Source organism: Vicugna pacos, chromosome 6 (genome assembly GCF_048564905.1).
Source record: "Vicugna pacos chromosome 6, VicPac4, whole genome shotgun sequence".
NCBI classification, from domain to species: Eukaryota; Metazoa; Chordata; class Mammalia; order Artiodactyla; family Camelidae; genus Vicugna; species Vicugna pacos.
The window spans coordinates 438,717-461,722 of record NC_132992.1 but is presented as its reverse complement, the minus strand read 5'-3'; the positions used below and the strand labels follow the sequence as shown (position 1 = coordinate 461,722).

Sequence of the window (23,006 nt, the reverse complement as noted above, 5' to 3'; positions counted from 1 at the left end):
TGGGACTTCATTGAAATAATCTTTCAGACTAAAATTTAATAGTTATGTTTTATTTGGCGGGAGGGCTCGAGCCTGGAAGGCAGCCCCTCAGATCACTCTGGGGGAATGCTCCAAGAGGTATGGGAGGAGCTAGGATAAATAGTAGCTTTACAACAAAGACCAGGTACTTCGAACAAGAAAAGATTGCTTGTTATCTAAAGAAAGCCAGATATCTCAAGTTCAAGTATTTAGTGCTTTTCTATGTATGGGATGAAGCAAACATATGGGTCATTGAATTCATTTCTTTGGCAAGCACCTAGCTGTCTAGGGACATTATCCTGTCCTTCCTTATTCTGAGTCCACTCAGAGGGCACCACTGTGAGTTGTTGAGAGGCTGGGCTGCAGGCGTGTCCTCGCTGCGGGTTGACAGCAGCCGCTGATGACTTGGTTTCAGCATTCTTTGTTACTTACATTGTTGTAGTACTTTCATTCACATTGTAGTATTTTCATTCACAGTGCTCCCCCTTTTTCCTAAATTCGACCAATATTTTGAGAGACATTTCATGACGAATTTTGTCCCACGGTGCTAGGATGGCTCATTCCTACTACAGGTGAAGAATTTTCTGAGCTGCCATTCAAGGTGTTAGGTTTTTTATCAGGCCCTGTTGATACTAAAAGTTCTCTGGATCGCCTGTCTTACTAGTCTCTTCTGATCCAGGAAATGTTTACCTTTCGTTGCTAATTCCCACACCTAGAATCACACTATTACTGTTATTTTATGCAGGGTTATAAATTTTATCTATTTCTTCAAGATGTTTAGCCATCATCAATCTTGTAGGCCTAGTTACACATTGGGAAATGTAAGAGACAACAATTTTATAAAATAGACAGGATATAAGTAATACAGCTAGTAACGTTAATGAAGTCACGAGTAAGAATTTAATAGTCTAGAAGCTATATTTTTGGGTTAAAATTTTGCTTGTATTTCTGATTGAGTTTGAGTGCTCTTATGAGAAATTTCATATTTATGGTCAGGGTCAGAGCAGGTATTAATTGGCCAGATGAGGTCTCTCACCTTGTAAGATCAACAGTTGCCTAAACATAACTATAATTTCTTTTAAAATAACGTTTCTGAGGGCTATCTAGTTGGAGCGCTGGAGTAAGGAAACCCACCAAGGTAACACAGAAGTACTATACATAGGTAATTTACCATAAACTTAACAATTGGAGTAGTTCATAAACAAACTTAGGAGAAATTGTCAAAGTAATTGTTATACAAACTTGGTCTGGTGTCTTGGGTCAGCTTTCTACCTCAGATCTCGTCTCCTACTGATCCTGGCCTGGTAGCTTTTTCTCCATTTGGGCATTGTTTTAAGGTGAGCAGTGCTCTATAGGCCAGTGCACTGCAGGGGCTGTTTCTGATAGGAAATGAATCCGAAAGTCCGTTTCCTTCAGCTTTGGTGTGTATGGTCTAGTTAAGAGTACCTGAAAAAGTGTCCTTCTGTTCAGGTTGGAGACAGTTCTTTAAGTCATGCCTGTTCCAGTGTGTATAATCCCCTGACTGCAGGTCATGGGGCATTGGAACTTAACCCAAGGATAGATTACTGAGCTTCAGAAACAAACCTAGTGTATCCTTTTCATAATTCAATTAAACTGTACAGCAATGTGACATAACAGCAAGGAATGATTTGGGAAGTGTCTTAGTAAATATAGACCTCGATTAACAGAACTAGAATTTAATATTCACTAAAATAAAGTCTTTTTCTCTCTCTAAAGTTACACTCATTTTTCTCAAATACAGCTAAATCAAGATTAATTTCTTTACATTTAAAGTCTGATTATTTGATCATATAGGGTTTTTAAAATTGGCTGTGTTGGAAGTTTTAATACGGTGTCTCAGGGTAGAATGTTAATAAGATTTGCTAAGGCCAGGAAAGCCACGTCAAGTGCTTGTCATGGATTTCTGCCTTACAGATTTAGGTAAATTCTTTTCTCTTTAAAATCCTTAAAATAACTTGAGATTCCTATATCTGTTAAGAGATGATCTTCCTCATTTGTCTCATAGAGCCACTGGGGACCTAAGTGTTCTTAGTCTCTTGAGCGATCATATAGAGAGAAAAGATAACTGTTTCAAGTCTGCTTACATAGATATAATTTATCAAATTTCTGTGATTCATAACTAGCCTAAGAGGAAGAGTTTCTTTATGAATGGGAAACAGGTTAAAACCAGTAGTATTTCAAACAAAATCAAAAACTGTAACCATATTCATCAGTTTACTCAGTCCCACAAAACTAATCCTTTTAATCATAGTTTTCATTGCATATTAAAAATTTCTTACCCTGTTTAGTTCAGTGCTATAGTTTGAAATTTATTAGAAATCAGTAAATCTCCATGAAGAGCAAGCATTTTCAAAATCATGAGAAGAAAACAATTAGCTGTCTATATATGACAAAAGATTTAAAAGCATGGTTAAACACCGTTACACAATAATCTATAAAGAAACCTGGTCACTATACCCAGAAATATCACTTTTAACATTTCAGATATACCAGAATTTTAGGGAGTCCATATAATTTCTACAGTATTTATATTAATAATATTTTCTCATTCAATATAACCTTAGAAGATTTATGATTCATTTGACAATACCATGATATTTAACATGGCAAATGAAACTTACTAGTTCAAAATCTCTCCTTGGGATGTTTCAGGGGCCCTCTGTAGCATCCCAAACTTAACTGGAGATTAAAAGAACTTTAATTAGAAATTGATACTTGGGGATCTTTTTAAAGATTTCAGAACACTTGGTCAGATAAACATATAGATCATTGTAAAGTAGTACTTATTCATTAACAAGAAAATACGTCAAAGGTAAAGGCAGAACATATCAGCTAAGTGGTATAAGAAGTTTTACAATCTGTTACTGAAGGTGGATTAACATTTTAAGAAAAATTTTTCCTCTTAACAGAGAGAAAACCAAATCTATTCTTGTACCAGCTTACTTCTAAGATTCATTTACTTTGCCCAATTTGATTCTAAACTTAGCCAATTCTAAACACGTACAAAACTCTTTCCTCAGGTTTCCTCTTCCACAAGCCTTCCACAGATTTCTATACTCATATTAGTGTGTCCCTTATTTTCTCTTCCATTCAGAAGTAACCAGCTTCAGGAGAAATTCACTATGTTTCATTAACAAAATATAATTTCATTGTTATGTCTTCCTTTACACATTTATATTACTTTGGTAGGAAACTGAGATCATTCCCTTACTAATAGAGACTATTTCAGGGTGGCACCAACCATTTATTAATATTTCTAAACACCTTAGTTTCACTGTAAGAGGAAGTTAAATGTTAAGTAATTCATCTTTCAATCTTATTTTATCTGAAAATGGCATAGCTATTTAATAAAATCCTATCATTTAACATAATTTAGCACAAATCTAGAATTTAAAGATACCAAACATTTACAGATTATCTTAAACATACATTTTAAAAATGTATTTGAAAGAATTTACCCTAAGTTCTCATCTCATTTGCATTAAATTTCCTTAAAATTTTACCACACCCCATTACTGTTATTTTTTTTTTTGACAAATCTGCAACAGATATAGAAGGATCTTATTTGACTTTCATTTAACCTAGGTACAGTAAAGTTATTATACTTAATATTGATGACTTTAAAGATGTCTATGTTAATTAGAACATACTTAAACTAAACAATATTAAATATTACCTTAATATTGAATATTTTCCATTTCATGTGATGCTGAAAGTGAATTTGTTCAGTTTTTATTTTAAAAATACTTAATTTTTAAGCTCTTATTTTTTACATCAATTAAGCAGAGCTCTTTGACTTTGATTTTTCTTTTTTAGCAGTAGAAATATCTCACATCTATAATGTGTACACAGGCTTATAAACAGACAAAAGCAAGAGATCTCATAGCTTAACTATTAAACTTACTTATAAGATAGGTGTAATAATAGTTGGAGTAAGCTGAATTTGCTGGCTCAAATCACTAAGGCTTACTATTTATGAAATAGACAGTTAAGATTTCTTCACAAAGTCTGAAGGACCCGTCAGAGTTCTGAGTTCTCAAATGCCAAAAGTTTCTTGGCCTTAAGTTTTATTTTGTTGAGCTAATTAGGCTCAATCCTAGGTCACTGTTTGTTGTATTTATATTTCTGATCTGCAAGACAAAGACACACGCGTCCAGGTCCCCAGAGAACTGCTGTCACCCATACCCAATTTTATCTCCTTAATTGGCATTTTAGTATCAGTGAGAAGAGCAGTAAACGAAGAATTCCATGTTTTAAAACTTTAAGGTTTACTTTATCATGTCTTCCAAAGCTTGCATAAGGCATTTAGTAAGGTCTCTTTTCCTTGAGTTATAAGTTAAACCCAGGGTAAAACATTTATTATATTTTTTATTAGCCACTGAATATTAGATTTCAGTTTTACGTTATATTAAATGGCTCATGTAACTCTACTGGTTTCCTTTACTTTGTTCAATTAATATTTTCTGAGGGACAGGTATGTGCCCAGCCTTATAATACCAAGAAGGGGAGGCGTATTTCTGTTGAAATATATCTATCCCACAACATAATTAAGCAAAAGTTTTATATAAAGACCGTTTAAATATACCAATTTTACAAAATTTATCTCAATTTTATTAAATCTTATACCTTTAATTTTTATATTTATTAGGTTTAATCAATAATTCTTATTTCTAGAAGGAGTGCCAGAAGCCTTTTTTTTTTTTGTGCATTGTATCTAATTTTATAGAACAGTCTCTAGGATGCCCAACTTTCAGCCAAAGAGCTTAGGCCCTTCTCAATTTTTAATTTGATTAATTGGTCTGTTGTCCCAATCATTATTCAAGTATTTCAGTCTATATATACATATATTTTAAACTGTGGTAAATAAAACGGACTTGTTTGAACTTTAATGTTGGGGGGCAGTAGGTGATCTCTTTGTCCCTTTTTTTTTTAACTTTAAATAGTGTAGTATCAAAACTTTATATCTAAATCCAAAAATATCCAATTTATTTACCTCATTCAAAGTAACCATATAAAAATATTTATCCATTTGGGATAAGCCCTGTTCTTTTTTTTTTTTCAAAATTTTTACGATCCTTTTTCCAGTTATTCAAACTAATTAACATTAATTATTCTAAGTTTTTATTAGCATCTCTAGAACCATTTATCGGAAAGGAAAAACATAAATGTAGCTTTTCAAACCAGGTTTATTTTTTTAACTAAGTTCTTAGGTTAACCATTAGATATAATTTTCTACCTTTAAACTTGATTTAATAGGTACCAATAAAACAGCTACTTATAATGAGATCTCATTTCAACTTTCACAAATTGAAAAGTTTTTCCAAATTAAAAGATCCATCCTATGGCCATCAATTTATATATATATAAATATATATATAAATATTTTTATATATATATATATATATTTTTCTATATATATAGAATATATATATGTAGTGATTGTTTTAAAATCAGTTGAAGAGGCCCTTCCACATGAGAGTGGGGTGTTGCCTAAATAAATTTCAAAGGTTTACTCTCCAAAAGCTAAAGGCCTTTGTGGTCCAGGCTGATGCAACAAAGTTTAAGATGGTAAAATATCTGAATATTGGTACAAAGAATTGCTTAGAATCCAATTTATTTGCGTGGCCACCATATGTACATAATACTTCTACGTTTTGTATGGCAGAGTCCAAGGTTTCCTTTAAAAAAAAAGTACACATATATACACATACATACACACACTTAAAACACCCAGAGAAAGATACAACATTTACATTTCAAGGACACAGGAAGAGAAATCCAAGTTCCCCCTAAAGGGGATTTTGTTTTTATAAGTTCAGAATTGCGAAAAATGTTTTTATCGGGCCTGGTTAGGTACATTCAGAGTGAGTTTTTATTTTTTCTAATTCCCAATTAATGTTGTAAGTTTTGTACGTATATAAACCTGGCTGGGGTAACAGTTGGAGGCTGGCAATCTGTCATTTCTTTTAATTACTTTTCTGTTCTTCTTTTTTTTTTTTTTAATTTTCTATTCCCCATTGTAAGGTCGGGTTCTCAGAATAAATTTGCTAGTAAGATTTCCCACAGGGACAACTCTAATGGCATGAAGTCTTTGCATATACCACTCCTGCAAGGTTCTCTGTCACCCGAGAAAGCTGTTGCCAGCCAGGAGGAGGGCCTCATTTTTGGAGTTGAAATGTTCCTCATAAGAGTTTTACTTTTATCCTGAAAAATTCAATGGAGGTAACCAAATTGAGGAAAACATTAGACCAGGCTCTTACCTGACCACTCAGTCCTGAACCCAGTGTCTTTCAACTTGGACCCACTCGGGATGTCTCCACTTGGTGAGTATTTTCCTCATATGTTTCCATCAACCCCACTTCGGACGTCTCCTCAAGGTGGGTTTTTCCCGTTATTGTACAACCAGGGCCCACCCAGTATGTCTCCACTGGGTGGGTAATTCACCCCAGTTTCTTTCAACTGGAGGGCCATGTACCTGGATACACCGCCAGATGAAACTCAGGATCATCAGCCAGTATGTGAGATCTGAGAAACAGGAGAGACTCACCCAAATTCATCTGGACTCCCCGAGGAGGCTGATGGGCACAAAGGGCCACTGCTGGTACCAAGGCTTCAGTTACTCGGAGAGTCCAGGTGGAGAGAAGTCTGCCGTGGGTCCCTTCATGGTGTCCAAAACTGTTGACTGAAATACATGTGCAGCCTAAAAGTTAAGAGTTATGTTTTATTTGGTGGGAGGACTCGAGACGGGATGACAGCCTGTCAGATCTCTCTGAGGGACTACTACAAATGGGTTGCGGAGGAGCTAGTATATATAGGGGCTTTACAACAAAGACCAGGTTGTTGGAACAATAAAAGATTGCTTGTTATCTAAAGAAAGCCAGGTATCTCAAGTTCAGGACTGTAGTGCTTTTCTATGTATGGGAGGAAGCAAATATTTTGGACTCACTGAATTCATACTTTAGACGAGCACCTAGCTATCTAGGGCAAGTATCCTGTCCTTTCTTATTCTGAGTCTGCTCAGAGGGCACCATTGTGAGTGGCTGAGAGGTTGGGCTGCAGGCCTGTCCTCGTTGGGGGTGGTGGCAGCCGCTAATGAGTTGGTTTCAGCATTCTTTGTTTACTGACATGGTTGCAGTATTTTCATTCACATTGTGGTATTTTCATTCACAGGCTGATTATGGATAATCTGCAAACTTGGAAAGCAACCGAGATGGAATTACTGCAGGTACCTTCTACTTTAGTAAGCCGTGTGCATACATAAACATGGAGGAAGCATACAAAAGGATTTAGTGGTGTAGGGAAGGGTTTCTGCACATTACATGAGAACGCAATGCAGAATTCCTTTCTTTTCTGTAGTGGTTTCTGAGAACAGTTTATGGTAATTAACCAACATTGAGAAACGTTGGCACACATTGCATTTAAGAGCTGGCCGGCTGGAAACTTGTGTATTGGACAGGTGGATTTCATAGGCAAGTGGTCAGGTGGATGGGAGAGAGTTGGAGCCAAGGCCTGGGCCCAGATTCCGGTTTAAATCGCCATTTCATCAACATAGGGCCTTGGACTAGAATGTAACCTCTCTTAACCTGTTGGTGAATGTGTGAAATGGGCGTGATAATATTAGTTTCTTCCTGGGATTGTTGTAAATTCTAAAGAGTATTATAGCACACATGAAGCACTTAACACACTGGCACTTAGCAGTGTTTACTGTGTGCGGCCGCCACGCTTGGCGTGTGTCAGAGCCGAAAGGCAGCATTTGTCTTTTGAGGACGCACTGGCAGCCCCTTGGCTAGGTTGTGAATTTGGTGATTTCCTTTAATCCTTGTAATTCTGTGTGCCGTGGGCAGTTATTTTCATGGACTGATGAGGAATCTCAGGGTAAAAACACTGTGCTATTTGTCCAAAGTCAGACCATAATTTTGGGTGCAGGGGCCTCAGTTCAGCATGGGTCCCTGGGCCTTCTGCCCTCTCCGTTCAGCACCAGAGCCAAATGTGGGTTCAGCTGTCTCCCAGCCCAGAATATCCGGCAGGTCGCAAGAAACACCTTGCCCTGCGCTGTTTGAGCAAAAACTCCGAAGGAGAGGCAGTTAGAAAAGGGATAAACATAAAAACAGACGACTGCAAACTGTGATCAACTCTGAGAAGGAAAGGAACAGGCCTCGCCGTGCAGAGCTGGGGGTTTTCCCGTCGGGGCTGCTCTGGGGGCGTTCATCTCAGCTAAACAAGCTCTGCTGCTGCACCAAGGCAGGAAGGCAGGGCGTTTGTGGCCAGATAGACAGGGCCTTGTTAATCATAATCATTCCCCATTCAGTTGCAGCTGTCACGGGCACTTACCTAGTAAACAGATGTCGGCCATAATCATCACGCACTTTTCTTGGTAGTTTTATTGGCCCCACTTTTGAGATGAGGTCATTGAAAATGGGGAGTTTGCTGCATGCCCGTGATTTCCTTGGAAATACCCCACTGGTCTTTCCACCTAGACTGGTGTGGCTGTCATATCCCAGCCATGTGAATGGCATCGTGTAGCTTCTCTGAAGCGGCCCAAATGACTGATATTGATATTCTTAATTCGTAGGAAATGGTATGTGACAATAAGAGAAAAAGGTAGTAAGAAATTGTTTTGAAAGCTAGAAAAAAATTCAATTCTTCCCCAGCTGGGGGAGCGTACCCTGTGTCCCTCACCCCACTCACTTCCTGGCATCTCCTCCCTGCCAACTCCGCGTTCAGAAACCACTCTGAGCGTTTGAAGAACATTTTGCCTCATGACACTGTTGACAACGACCTGCGACCTCTCTGTTCCTGGTTAATTCTCTCTTCAAAGCCATTTTAATTTTATGCAGGCTAATCCACTCAGATGTAAGACTAGCCTCTTTAAACTTCTTCATGCAGCTCCTTAATGAAGATCTTGGGAAGGAAACCCAGCCAAAACCTGGGAGGTATTTACAAAGTGACTGCAACCTCAGTACTTTGTGAAAGTCAAATCAGAGGAGTGGGTGACTCAGGAAAGGCTTTTTTAAGGTAGAAAGGGGAAAGTGAAAGGATGCAGGGTGTGTGAGAATGAAGCATCTCGGGTCCAGCTAGCAAGGCACCTGCGTTCAGGATGGTGTGTGGAGAGTGCAGAATTCTCACAAAGAAAGAAGTGGTGGGATGGGAGGGAGGACAGTTGGGTACTTTACTGGGGAGGGAAAAAGTCGGTTGAACATTTCCTGGTTGAACAAAAGGATTGTGACATGATATGCTTGTATTTTGGAGAAAAGGATTTTGTGACGACAGGCCTAGGAGAACGCTCTCTGGCTGGGGTGTCATCACAACAAACACAGAGAACCGGGCCGACCCCAATTCCCCTGCTGGGGGAGAGGCTGCCCGCCAATTGGAGCCCTGTTGGCTGCTTCTGTCCCTTAGCTGGGGCCTGAGAGCTCCCTTCACAACCCAGTCCTTTTGATACAAGAAAAAAAAGTAGGGCATGAGAAGGGCTATGTCCCAGGCTTTGATTGAGCCCCTGGGATGTGCCCAACCAGATTTTGTTCCTTGGCTTCATGCAGTTAAGTATTCAAGAGCAAGCCAGTGTTGAGTAAAGGTAGATTTATTCAGAGAGATACATTGAAATGCAAGAGAAACTTCACGACGTGTGGGGGTTTGATGCTCAGATTAAAAGTGTGTACACACTCCACAGACTGAGTGTGGGCCTTCTCCGAAGAGGGAGAGAGATGGGTGCCCGCGAGGTGGCGCTGTGTTGCTCATTTTCTTGGGCTTGGTGGCTTCATATGCTAATAAGTAGAAGGACCAGCCTTAGGGCAAGGGGCCGGGATTCCCAAGGAGTAAGCCATTTCCCACCCTGTGACCTTTTGTGGCTAGCCTTGCAATTGCCCTGGTGCCTGGGGCCGGGTTATTCACAATGTTACTATTACAATGGGTGTTTAATGAAACTCAAGCTCTGCTAGAAGTTAAATCTCTTCATCCTGAGCCTCAAGGCCTATTGGGGGTTGAATCCTTCACCATTTTGTTGTTAATTGCTGTGGCCTTCCTTGAATGGCTGTTCTCTGCCCCCTTCCATCCTGTCTCACTGTGATGACACAGAGAGAGCAAAGGCCGGGCCCTGCCTGTTCTCCTGCATTTAACAGTTTGAGGTGTGGGGTTGGCTTATGATGACTCTGAGTGTTGAGAAGGATGTTTCAGATTTTCCCACGTGAGACATGGGGACCTGCCAGCAGCCACCGCAGATTTATGTCACGGGCATTATCGCTTGTGTTGTTGCGGAAAAAACAGACCAGCCAAGACACAAGCACCACTCGGAGGGTTGGAGTACTGAGATTTACAATGCTAGCGGGCTCAGAGCGGCTTCTGTTCTGAAGGTCTGAGCACCTCCAAGACCTGCACATGAGGTTTTATAGGCTTAATTACAAGTATGGGGCTATTAGCCAATAAGGCTCAAACAAGAAAAAGCAAGGAATCAGTGCACTGAATCTTATCAATTTGGAACAGATCACGTTACTGACAATTGTTGACCTTGGATTTACGAGTTAGCCCAGCAAAACTTAGATCAGTAAACCGACACTTATCACACTTGGATATGTGACTTAGCTTGTTAGCCCAGCTGGGCTTTTCCTTCACTGTGTCACTTATCTTTCCTATTTTTCTTCTTTAAGTATTTAATCCAAATTTAATATCAAGGTTTTTTGGAAAAGAATTTCTCTTTCTTTTCTTTGGGGCTCTTTTGGGGTGGTAGGTAATTAGGTGTATTTATCTGTTAGTGGAGGCCCTGGGGCTTAAACCCAGGACCCCATGCACGCTAAGCACATGCTCTACCACCAGCCCCATCATCTTTTTCTTTTTTCTTTAGCTGCCAAGAATCTTACAGCTGAATTTCTAGTCGGCCTATAACACTTGCCCTGACTTCATGGAATCCATTTTTATGACTTTATCTCCCCCTGGTATCATTAAAGCATTGAATCTCCATTTTCTCTTCACTCAGTTTTGCCTTTTTGTTGTTATGGTTGTTAAGCTGTGTTGAAAATATTTGATTAATTTCTCTTTTAGCAGGAGGCTCTAAGTAAATAAATATGTAAACAAACAGCACACTTAAATGGTTTTATACATTCTAAGCTGTTTAGTAGTTATTTAAAAACCGAATTGGCTATTACAGTGATAAAATTTTTAAAATAGTTTTTAATTATTTATAATTATATAGCTGATTTAATATATGATATATGTTTCATCTGTACAATAGATGCTCCATTTACAGTTACTGAAAAACATTGGCTGTATTCCCTGTGTTGTATGATACATCCCTCTAGCGTGTTTACATTTCATGTTGCAGTTTGTATAAGAAATTTGGGTAACGCAGAGTCTGGGACGTGGATGTGTCTGACCCAGGTTCACGCAAACCCTGCCTGTCAGAGCTCAGGCCCTCACTACTGTCTGCAGGGGAGCGAGTGGAGGCAGCTCTCATCAGCACTGGCACCACCCTCTGAGTGGCAGTGACAATACTGACTGTCTGTGGACGTGCAAAATGTTGTTCCAAAGCTTTACATGCATTTCTGCATTTAACAATTAAAGCCCTCCTGTGAGGAAGTGTTTTATGTTTTTAATGAATAATACATTTTATTTTGATATTGATAGAATCCAAACCTACGGAAAATTTACAGGAGTAGTACGATAAACGCTTAGATACTGTTCACCTTAAAGGGCACTATTTGGTATTTTGTGTCTGGCTTATTTTAGTAGAGTTTCAATGTTCATCCATATTGCAGCCTGAATTAGTACTTTATTCTTTGTGTTTGATAATATCCTTTTTCTTTTTTTTCGTTTTTGGTCTATTTAAAAATGTTTTCATTGAAGTCTAGCCAGTTTATAATGTTGTGTCAGTTTCTTGTGTACAGCATAACACTTCAGTTAAATAGGAATATTCGTGTATTGATTTTCATATTTTTTTGAACATAAGTTACTACAAGATATTAAATATATTCTCCTGTGCTATACAGTGTAATCTTGCTGTTTATTCTATACATACTCACTATCTGCATATCTTGAACTCCCAATTTATTCCTTCCCACACCCTCTCCACTCTGGTAACCATAGTTTGGTTCCTGTGTCTCTGTGTCTGTTTCTGTCCTGTAGATAAGTTTATCTTATTGTTTCTTTGGTTGTTTTGTTTAGTTTTGTTTTGTTTTGTTTTAGATTCCACATGTGAGCGATCTCATATGGTAATTTTCTTTCTCTTTCTGGCTTACTTCACTTAGAATGACATTCTCTAGGTCCATTCTTGTTGCTGCAAATGGCATTATTTTATTATTATTTTATGGGTGAATAGTAGTCTATTGGACAAATATACTGCAACCTCTTTATCCAGTCATCTGTCACTGGACATTTAGGTTGTTTCCATGTCTTGCTATTGTAAACAGTGCTGCTGTGAACATTGGGGTGAAGGTGTCTTTTTGAATTACAGATCCTTTTGGATATATGCCCAGAAGTGGGATTGCTGGGTTATATGGGAGGTCAATTTTTTGTCTTTTGAGTAACCTCTATACAGTTTTCCACAATGGCTCCACCAAACTGCATTCCCACCACAGTGTAGGAGGGTTCCCAATTCTCCGCAGCCTCTCCAGTATTTATTGTCTGTGAACTTCGGAATGATGGCTATTCTGACTGGTGAGAGTTGGTACTTGATTGCACTTTTGTTTTGCATTTCGCTGATAATGATATTGAACATTTTTTCATGTGCCTATTGGCCATATGTATGTCTCATTGGAGAAATGTTTCTTTAGGACTTCTGCCCATTTTTGAATTGAATTGTTTGTTTTTCTTTCTTATTAAGTATAAAAGCTATTTACATATTCTGGAAATTAAGCCCTTGTCAGTTTCATTTATGGCAACTATTTTCTCCCATTCCATAGGTTGGTTGTCTTTTAGTTTTGCTTACTGTTTCCTTAGCTGTGCAAAAGCTTGTATGTTTAATTAGATCCCACTTGTATATTTTTGCTTGTATTTCTATTGCTTGAGTAGACTGCTCTAGGAAAACATTGCTGAGATATATGTCACATGTTTGCCTATGTTTTCTTCTAAAAGGTTTATATTCTCTTGTCTACATGTTTAAGTCTTTATCCATTTTGAATTCATATTTGTGTATGCTGTGAGGGAGTAGTCTAACTTCATTGATTTACATGCAGCTTTTCAGTTTTCCCTACACCATTTGCTGAAGAGGCTGCCTTTACTCCATTGTATGTTCTCACCTCCTTTGTCAAAGATTCAATGACCAAAAGTTTGTCGGACTATTCTTGGTAATTTTGTTTATCTGTTCATTGATGGATGGATATTGTTAGTAACTTTTGGCTACTCTGAATGATACTGCTATGAATATTGATGTGAAAGATTTTGCGAGAATATGTTTTCATTCTGTTGGCTGTACAGTTGGCCCGCCTCTTCTGTAGTTTCCTCTTCATGGATCCAGATGGCTGATTGTAAAGGGGCTCGAACATCCTTGGATTATGGTATCCAGGGTGGGGTGTTCCTGAAAGCAACCCCCCGAGGATACTGAGGGATGACTCTATATGTAGGAGTGGAATTGCTGAGCCATATGACTCTAATCTTTTGAGGAAACACCAGGCTTTTCCAAAGAAGCTGCACCATTGCCGCTTTCCAACGGCTGTGTATTGAGGGTTCCCATTTCTCTGCCTCCTGACCGACACTTGTTATTGTCCAAGATTTGATTATAACCATCCTAGTGAGTGTAAAATGAGATCTCATTTTGATTTAGATTTCGCTATTGATGCTGAGCATCTTTTCATATGCTTATTGGCCAATTGTGTATCTATTTAAATCCTTGGCAAATTTAAGAATTGGGTCGATTTTCTTTGTATTGCTCAGTTGTAAGCATTTGTTTTATATCCCGGATACTAGCCTATTATTAGATATATGCTTTGCAAAATTTTTCTCCTATTCTGCAGACTGTCGTTTCACTGTAATTTTTTTAAACATTAAAACAATTTCTTTATAGGGGAGGTAATTAGATTTTTTCTTTGTTCTTATTTTTGTCTAGAACCCACTCTATCACTTGAGCTACCCCCTTCCTCTTTCATTTCACTTTCTTGATTATGTCCTTTGTAACAAATGGTTTTAATTTTGATGAAGTCAATTTTATCTGCTTTTTTTTTTAATTACTTATGCCCTTGGTATTGTATCCAGGAAGCCATAGCCTATACTACGACCACAAAGATTTATACTATGTCTTCTTTTAGAAAATTTATACATTTAGTTTTTACGTTTCTGTCTGTGATCCATTTTGAATTAATATTTATTTGTTATATAAAATACAGGGGTCCAGATTCCAGATTCATTCTTTTGCCTGCAGATACCCAGGTGTATCTGCACCATGTGTTGAATAGACTATTCTTTCAATGGAGTGTTGTTGGCAAATTTGTGGAAAACTGACTGTAAATGTAAGTTTTCCCCCTGGATTTTTTATTGAGTCTCATTGATTTATGCATCCAAACTTATGCCAGTACCATAATGACTTGAGTACTATAGATTTGTAGTAACCTTTGAGTGAGTCCTCCAACTTTGCTCTTCTTTTCCAAGATAGTTTTGGCTGACCTGGGCGCCTTGCATTTCCATATGAATTTTGGGAACAATTTTTCAATTTTTAGAAAGAAGTCAGCTGGAATTTTGATAGAGATTCCATTAAATTTGTAGAGCACTTTGAGGAGTCTTAACATTTTTGACAATATTGTCTACCATTCCATGAACATGGGATGCCTTCCATATATGTAGATCTTTTAAATATTTTTTGGTGATACTTCAAAATTTTCAATGTACAAATCTTGTAAAATTTTGTTAAATGTATCTCTCATTTTATTTTTAATGCTGTTGTAAATGGAAAGGCTGAGCTTCCTAAGGGTGGGACTATATATCAATTTATTTATTTCTAGGATTCCTTCACAGCAAATACCCTAGGTTTGTATTTGCTACATAAATCTATCCACAATTCTTCCCATCCCTGTGTTATAAGAAACCAAGACCTAGGTTAAGCTGCCTGAACACCTATGTGGACGTGAGAAATGAGACCCTTGGGTGGGGCTTTGTGCAGATGATACTGAGGTTATTCAGGATGGTTCATCTTAATTACTTTTAAATAATCCTTTCAGTGTATTTAGTCAGATACATTAAGAACATGCCCTTTTGATGTGCAGAGGATCTAAGAGTAAAATTTTCAAATAATTTCTAGTGTGTGTGTTGTACTTGAAACCTAATTTGCATCAATCTTTGAAGATTTATGTTTCAGGAGCTTTGACTAAATAATACCTGTCTTTATTCAATAGCTACAACTAAATGCTCAAGCAACATGTAAGAGTTTGAGCAAGCTGCCCCCAACCCGTAGTGCTGGTTGGCTGCAGCTGTAAATGGAGTCAGCGTTTACCTCTCCCAGTACGCTTATGCTGATCTGCTCAAAGCGGTTCGCCCAACAGTTTGTTGGTGGTCTTATGGACAAAGCCATAAAGCAGTGATTGAAGGTTGCTAGAATGGAATCTATTTTTATTAATATTAAGAAAGCAAATATTGAGTGCTTACTGTATGTTGGTAATTGTCCCGCAGACTCACATGAAAATTATTTCTCTTAAAACCACTCATAGTTCCTTGTTATTCGCACTTTACAGATAAGGAGACTGAGGATTAAGTCTTCTCTCTTTTGTGGGGAGCTCATTAGCAATGATGGGAAGTTGTAAGGAAAAAGATATTGATTCATCCCAAGAAAACATTTTTCTGAGTGTCAGCATTGAAGAGGGTGACCACTGAAGAGGGTGATCATTGTCTGAGTGAGACGAGCCCCGGGTTGAACGGAATCAGCATCCCTGTCTGCACACGGCACATGTAGAACTACGTGGTGGGTGAGGTGGCGTGGCTGAGCAGGGAACGCAGATGCCGGGCCATTGGGCTATGCTCAGGCCCAGTGGGGCATTTTCCTAAAGGCAGTGGACCGTCATTGACAGATTTTATGTAGGGGAGTGGGGTGCTCTCGTAGGTCACTTTTGTCTTGTAGAATGCTTAGAAACATTTAGAAGGCTCGGCAGGAGATGATGTGATGAGTCAGAGTAGGGTGGCTGTGAGGTGTAGCAGTGTTCAGTTTTCAAGTGATTTTGAGTCCCAGGTTTGTGGCTCAGTAGCCGTGACACTTTGGATGACGCACTCAAGGAAGTGAAACAATTTACCTAATCAATTGAAGCAATGATGTACCGACTTCCCAGGACTGCTGTGGAAATCCAGTGAGATAATGTGTGCACAGTGTGCAGTGTGGTCCACAGCACAGAGTCAGTGCTGAGTGAGTGCCAGTGAGTACATGGTAGGTCAGTTGTGGGTGGTGGGACTTGGTGACTGAAGATATCTGGGCCCTGAAAAAGGGGTCCAGTCACATCTGTGAGTGATGGGCCTGAGCTGGGAGAGGCAGGGAGATCTTGCCCCCAGACCAGGGGCCTTGGGCAGGACGGCTATTGGAGGAGCACCGTGAAGTCAGCTCTTTACAGGTGGAGTTGGAGGTACCCTTGAGATATCTAAGTGCAGTGTCACGAGCTCACAGAGGAGGTCTGGGCCCGGGCTGTGCATTTTCCTATAATCTCAATCCCTGAGGACGCCCAGGTATTGATCACTGAGTATGAAGTCATACTTGACAGGACAAGTGAATAGTAGTATCATCTCTGTCATCAAAGCTCACGTCTCTTTATTCATCACTCACTTTGCTAATTGGGAACTTACAGAGCTCACTTCACCGCCCTTCCCTGGGCTCAGGCTCCACAGAAAAGAGCTGGTGATTCTCCCTCTTTTCCAGAAGAGGACACATTTAGCTGGTAGACTTCTATACCTCGCCAGACTTAGAATTTTAGTTTGTTGGTTTAATTCTATTTTCTGTTGGCCATCTCCTGACAGGAGAGACGTTTTACCTCATGGTCAGGTTTCAATTAGCTGTTACTGAGAATTTCTGATCTGATCCATAGTGTATGTATTCTATTAACTTTGTAGAGTACTTTTCATTTTTCTGTCTTTGCCCTTTAATATTGTTTGACCCTTCAATTTTCTATCCTATTTGCGGGCCTTAATTTATTTTTTAATTAAAAAAGTCTGTTAGCAGTTAAGAAAACAAAATCAAAGAAAAGATGCACATGATAGCTAAATTTAGAAAATATCTAGTATGCTTTCTGTCTCGGCGATGGAGGGTTCTAAAAACTCGTGAAAACCTTCATTACATAAGTTCCTTAAAATGCAGATTAAGAAATAAAACCTTCCTTCTTCATCTTTCAAGCTGCAAGGCTAATTGTCAAGAAAATGAGGGGAAATCCTCAGAAGCCAAGACAAACCAGAAAGTAGGGATTCTGGGAGATATGTGTGCCTTAGAAGCCCTGGGGTGCAGGTTGGCTCCTGAACTGAGATTCAGTTGCCCTGGCAGGAGGGCAGGAGGTGAGCCCGAGGCCTCTCACACTGGGTGTTGGATGGCTGTTCTTATGTAAGGCCAAGTACATCCTGAGAATCCTGCTTTACAAAAGGGTGAATTTGAAATAAAAGAAAAAATACATTCCTCAAGGCAAGGAAATAAGGAAAGTCAATTTTTTTCGAAGAGGGAAAAAATAACATATACAATGTAAGGATTTATTTTAAAGCTGTTATGGCATGAGAGTGACCACAAACTCCTGGTAGAAAATCTCAGCTCCTCCCGGAAAGAGTTGTTGTGTTTTGAAGATTCAGTGGACCGCCATTCCAAAAAAGGCCTCCAGAGTCTTCTATATCAAGATACTGGACCCAAATACCTCCCTTCCATGGTCTCACTTAAATAACCAGAAAGGTTTTAAAGGAAAGAAGCAATAATCATTGTTCTATTTATTGACATTATTATATGCTAGGAATTCAGAGGTGACTTTGGAGTTGTCTCCTCTTTTATGGACCTTACTTTCTACTTGACATAGTTGGGGAACTTGGTGGAGGGTGTTGTTGGTCTGTTGCAATTAGCCAGGAGAGGAGATTATGAAAGCAATGAAGGGTGGGTGACATTTTTAGCAGAGGACAGTCCTGTTCAGTTGGCTTGTAATTGCAGGCTCGTTGAGTTCTCACTGGAGGGAGTTGATCTTATGGAAGATGGACTTAACTCAGGCCTCTTCAGAATGGACAAGTGAACCTGGAGAAAGACAGTCAAATCTGTGCAGACATTAAAGTCCACGTGAACGTGCTGTATCCCTGAGCCAAAGATAGGACAAGTAGGCAGCACTTCTTGAGGACAGAGGAGAGGCTTTTAAGGTTCTCCAAGAATGAATCCCAGGGAACCGTGATGGCCAGTTGTCAAACTGTGACTTTACTCTTTGGACGGTGTACCAACCAAGGGTATTGGCCTTTTATATGTTTTCATTTCTCTTTAATACATGTCAGGTGATGAGGACGTGGGCATAAACGTTTGATATCTTGTCGAGGTGAGTCTTGGTACCTGCCTAGAAGCGCGGCACAGCTACTGGTGCATCATACATCTTGCCGTCCATCCCGCTCCCAGGCTCCGTGATCACGGCAGAGTGGTTCCTTATTGAGCTGTCCGTCTCCTCTGTGTCATCATAACCAAACAAAAGGATGGAGCGTATTAGCTTGGCTTTGCTCTTTTCCATCCTTCTCTTCGAATGATGATGACTGGTATTGGACCCAGTTACGTTTGCAGATGACTTACAAGTAGGGCTGTCAGTACAAACCTTGTAATCCCCGCTGTGTGATCTAGAGAAGAAAGTTACATTCTTTCCAAATTGTTTTGATGCACTTATGTGGGAAAATGATGTACGTTTGAATGTGTATTTCCTCTCTGAATCATCATGGCTAGAGATGAATATTTGTAGACACGGAATGAGTTTTCTGTATTTGAACTGTATGGTCCCCTAAATTCTCCCCAGCTTTTTAAAGTCATCACTGGAGTGCTACCTCCAGAGTGCCCCAAAGTATCCACCACTGCCTGCTCTTCGGACACTGTGAGTTTCCAAGTTGGAGAAGGCTGCTGGCTGGTAAGGCATTCTCTGGTACATCTCTGGTTGGGTGATGTGAGTTTAGAACACAAGACTTGGCAGACAGTAACTAACCATGATCACATTCATTTCTGGAACACTCATGGAGGATTTTACACCTATGGTAGTGGAATACGTTATTTCATTTAGTTTTCCCAACAATCATAATTAGACTTTATCACCTGCATTAAAAAGGAAACTGTCAAAGCGAGTGACGTGCAGACTTTGGACTGGAACACGGGTCTTTCTGATCCCTGTCTCTGTTCCCTCCCCGGCCTATCCTTCCAAATGGCCTGGAGACTCTTCCTCAGTCTTGAGTTTCCCGCTGATGTTAACACTCTCTTTGTTTCTGGAGAGGAAAGCAAGTCTAAACTTCCTTTCCAGTTGGAAATGGAACGAAGAGTTAGCGTTGGAAGCCGGGAGAGTCTGTCCTGTGAAGAAGCCCTCTCCGAGCCACTTCCACTGGGACGTCACGTCCCTGTCTGGGCCCCTTGCTCAGCCTGTGCACAGGTGACAGTACAGATGGGCTGAGCAGTCCTCCCGGACAGAGCAGTGGGTTGGAAATGAGTTTGGGGATTTGGTTTCATTACATAGCTTCCTGAGGGTCTTCGCCTGGCACTTCGAGTGGGAGCATTTCCTGTCCCACAGACTTGTGCTCTGGGCCCGTGCAGACCTGACGTGGCCTCAGCCTGAGGCTCAGGGCCCGTGGTGATGAGAAGCATTTTAGTCCATGGTCTGCCAGAGGCTCTGACACTTCTGGTCTGTGGGACTTTGTCCAGGATGATAATAATTCCTCCCTGAGTTTCAGATTTCCTTGCCTGTGAGCCGGGGTAGTAGTTGTTTCTGAGATGATTGTAATGATTCAGTAACGGGTGCAGCGTGTGCTTGCAGGTAGCTGGTGCTTAAGGAGAAGAAGTCGCAGTCACACTGTCAGCTTCTCACTGTGCGCTCTGTGCTTTGAGAGGTTGTGTGTTTGGTGAAAGTCCCGCCCAAACCTTAGGGTCTAGATGAACTGTTGTTCCTTTACTTTCCCTTCCTGTTCCTCTTTCCCTTCTTTGTGTCCCATGTTTAGGTAGCAGATTCCTCTATTTCAGGGAATAAGGGCATTTCTAGTAAAAGGACAGGCGGAACGCGGAGAGGTGGGGCCCGGAGGGGGTCTGGAGCGTCTGCACAGCGCTGCTTCCCTGCGTTTCTGCATCCGGTCCCGTCAGTGCACGAAGTCAGCCTTCCTCTTCCTTCCTGTGTCATCGGGTCTCTGTTTTAAGGGAAAACCTTTTTTACGGGTCTTTTTTCACTGACATGTTTCGTTCAGATGCTTGTTGCTTTTCTCCCTGTGCTTCAGCGTTCCGAGGAGAGAATTCAGCAGTGCAGCCTCCTCTCCGAGCTCTATGAGTTGATCGGCTTCCACTGCAAGTCCGCCTCCTTCAAGCGGGTGGCCCCCGTGCGGCGCGCGGCCCCCGGCATCCCGGAGCCTGGCGGGAAGGCCTGCTCCCGCCTCCTCCTGCAGACGGTTCCTGGCTACAGTCTGTCGCTGGACCTGCAGGACTTCAGCAAAGGTGTTGGAACTAAAACATTGCATCAGTCTCATTAACCATGCCTGGTTTGGGCCCTGCTGTCCTGTCTCATCAGGGTGAATTTTGATTCGTTTAGAACAGGGCTCAGCAGACTTTTTCTGTCAAGGGCTTGGGAGTAAATATTTCAGGGTCTGCAAACCTCCTGATCTCTGGTGCAGCTGCTCAGCTCTGCTGTTCAGACGCCAGAGCAGCCGGACAGTCCACACACCCACAGAGCTTTATTAACAGCAGTGGCTGGGGCTGGATAGGGTGTATGAACTGTAGTTTGTCCCCACAGACTCCTCACTATTGACACCTGCACCAGAGCGTGCATTTGTGACAATGGTTGAACCTACACTGACACGTCAACATCACCCAGAGCCCATACTTGACACTCGGATTTACACTTGGTGGTGTGCACTCTGTGGGTTTGGACAGATGTGCAATGACATGTATCCACCATCACATCATCATACAGAGTCGTCTGTCTTAGTGACCTTAAAATGCTCCGTGCTGCACCTTATTCATTGCTTCTTCCCCTCTAGCCTCTGACAGCCACTGATCTTTTAGTCTCTGTGGTTTTCCCTTTCCCAGAACACCATACAGTTGCAGAACCTTCCCAGATTGGCTTCTTTCAGTTAATAATATGCATATAAGTTTCCTCCGTGTCTTTCCATGCCTTGATAACTCATTTCATTTTAGCACCTAATAATAGTCCATTTTCTGCATGGACCACAGTTTATCCATTCACCTACTGAAGAACAGCTTAGTTGCTTCTGAGTTCTGGTGATTATGAATAAAGCTGCTATTTACATCTGTATGCAGGTTTGTGTGTGGACATAAGTTTCCATTTCGTCGAGTAAACACCAAGGAGTACAGTTGCCGGATCATATGTTAGGAGTACGTTTAATTTTGTAAAAAATTGCCAGACCGTCTTCCAAAGTATCTGGGATATTTTACATTCCCACCAACAATGTATGAGAATTCCTGTCGCTCCACATCCTCACCAGCATTTGGTGCTGTCAGTGTTCTGCGTTTTGGCAGTTCTGACAGGTGTGCAGTGATACCTCGCTGTTTCAGTCTTCATCCCCTTGATGACAGATGCTGTGGAGCATCTTTCCATAGACTTCTTTGGCATCTAGATTTCTTCTTTGATGAGGTGTGTGTTCAGGCATTTTGGTCATTTTTTAATCAGGTTATTCATCCTTCTTGTTGAGTTTAAAGAAATTTTGGTATATTCTGGATGTCAGCCCTTTATCAGTGTGTCCCTGCCCTTCACCTGTAGCACCGGAGTTGTCCTTTGGGTCTCAGTGGAGTGTCAGCTCTTCATAGAGGTTCCCTGTCTTCCCTCAGCCTAAATACTGTCCTTGTATTTTTCACTTTCATTGACTCATTTTGTTCTTTTTAATAGCATTTCCCATAATTTGTAAGTATATTTAAAAAAAGGGCAGTGATTGAACACCTCCTCCCCCACCAGGCTGTGTGCCCTGTGAGAGCAGAGGCCCTGTCCCCACTCACCGTTTCCCATGAAAGCACAAGGCACATGTCCATGTAAAAGAGTGTAACGTGGGGCCAAACCTGATGAGCAGCTATAACGACATGTGTTGGCTGCCATTTATTGAGTAGACTTTGTTTCTGATCTTAATTATTAAATCACATGAATGAAACTTGTTTGTTTTGAAAAACAAAACAACAAATCTCACCTCCATGTGATTGGTACTTTCTACTTCGCCTTCTGAACCAGGAGGGGATGTTCACCATCATTTTGTGGAGGAGGTTGGGGAGGTAAAGTAAGAGAGTGAGATCAAATAAAGTAAAAAATGATAACTATCAGTTGGCTTTATTTTCACTAAGACATAAAAGTTACTTTAAACCCTATCTCAGCTGTTGTTCTGTTGTTTTATACATTTCTCATAGAATTAAATGGAAGCCCATTAAACCCTGAAATGAAAATTGTGTGCTCAGGTCCTGAAAAGTGTTTATGTCTATTTCTTTAAATGCAAATTTTCCCTGCTGGTTACAGAAATTCGAGGTGGGAACACAGCCGTGCGCTGTGTGTGTCTGCCGGCTTCACGGGCTGCTCACTGTCATTTTCATTTTCTTGTGTTGCAGTTTATGACGGTTTTCCATGAGATATATTGCTCAGCCTTTTCCTGAATGAAGGATTGAATTTTCCACAGAAAATCTTATGAAAGAGAGTGACAAGGCACATGGGTTTCCCAAAAAGGAATAGCTGATGTTATAAACTCTCACTATGGTGAACTTTTTTAATACAAGCCAGTTGAAAATTTTATCACTAGGTAATATGCCACAAATCTGTCTTAAGAATAAAAAGATTCAAATTTTATAGAAGAAGCAGTTTGAATCAAGTAGAAATTATGATTTGTACACTATTTGTTGGTAG

The 23,006-nt window shown here is 40.3% G+C and overlaps 1 protein-coding gene across 4 annotated transcripts in view; it reads left to right on the top strand.

Moving 5' to 3' along the window:
• The window catches only part of LOC140696739 (trafficking protein particle complex subunit 9-like), a 32,739-nt gene extending 9,934 nt beyond the window's left edge, over window positions 1-22,805 (top strand). For 2 of the 4 annotated variants that reach the window (XM_072962171.1, XM_072962170.1), the window contains exons 2-3: window positions 7,210-7,264; window positions 20,392-20,874. In XM_072962171.1, coding sequence (XP_072818272.1) covers window positions 7,217-7,264; window positions 20,392-20,640 — 297 coding nt within the window. In that variant the 5' untranslated portion in view covers window positions 7,210-7,216 and the 3' untranslated portion in view covers window positions 20,641-20,874. Of the gene's footprint in view, window positions 1-7,209; window positions 7,265-8,894; window positions 8,973-20,391; window positions 20,875-22,714 lie in introns of those variants that run through there. The other 2 variants (XM_072962172.1, XR_012073216.1) reach the window with 2 other exon arrangements.
• The last annotated feature ends 201 nt before the right edge of the window (window positions 22,806-23,006 follow it).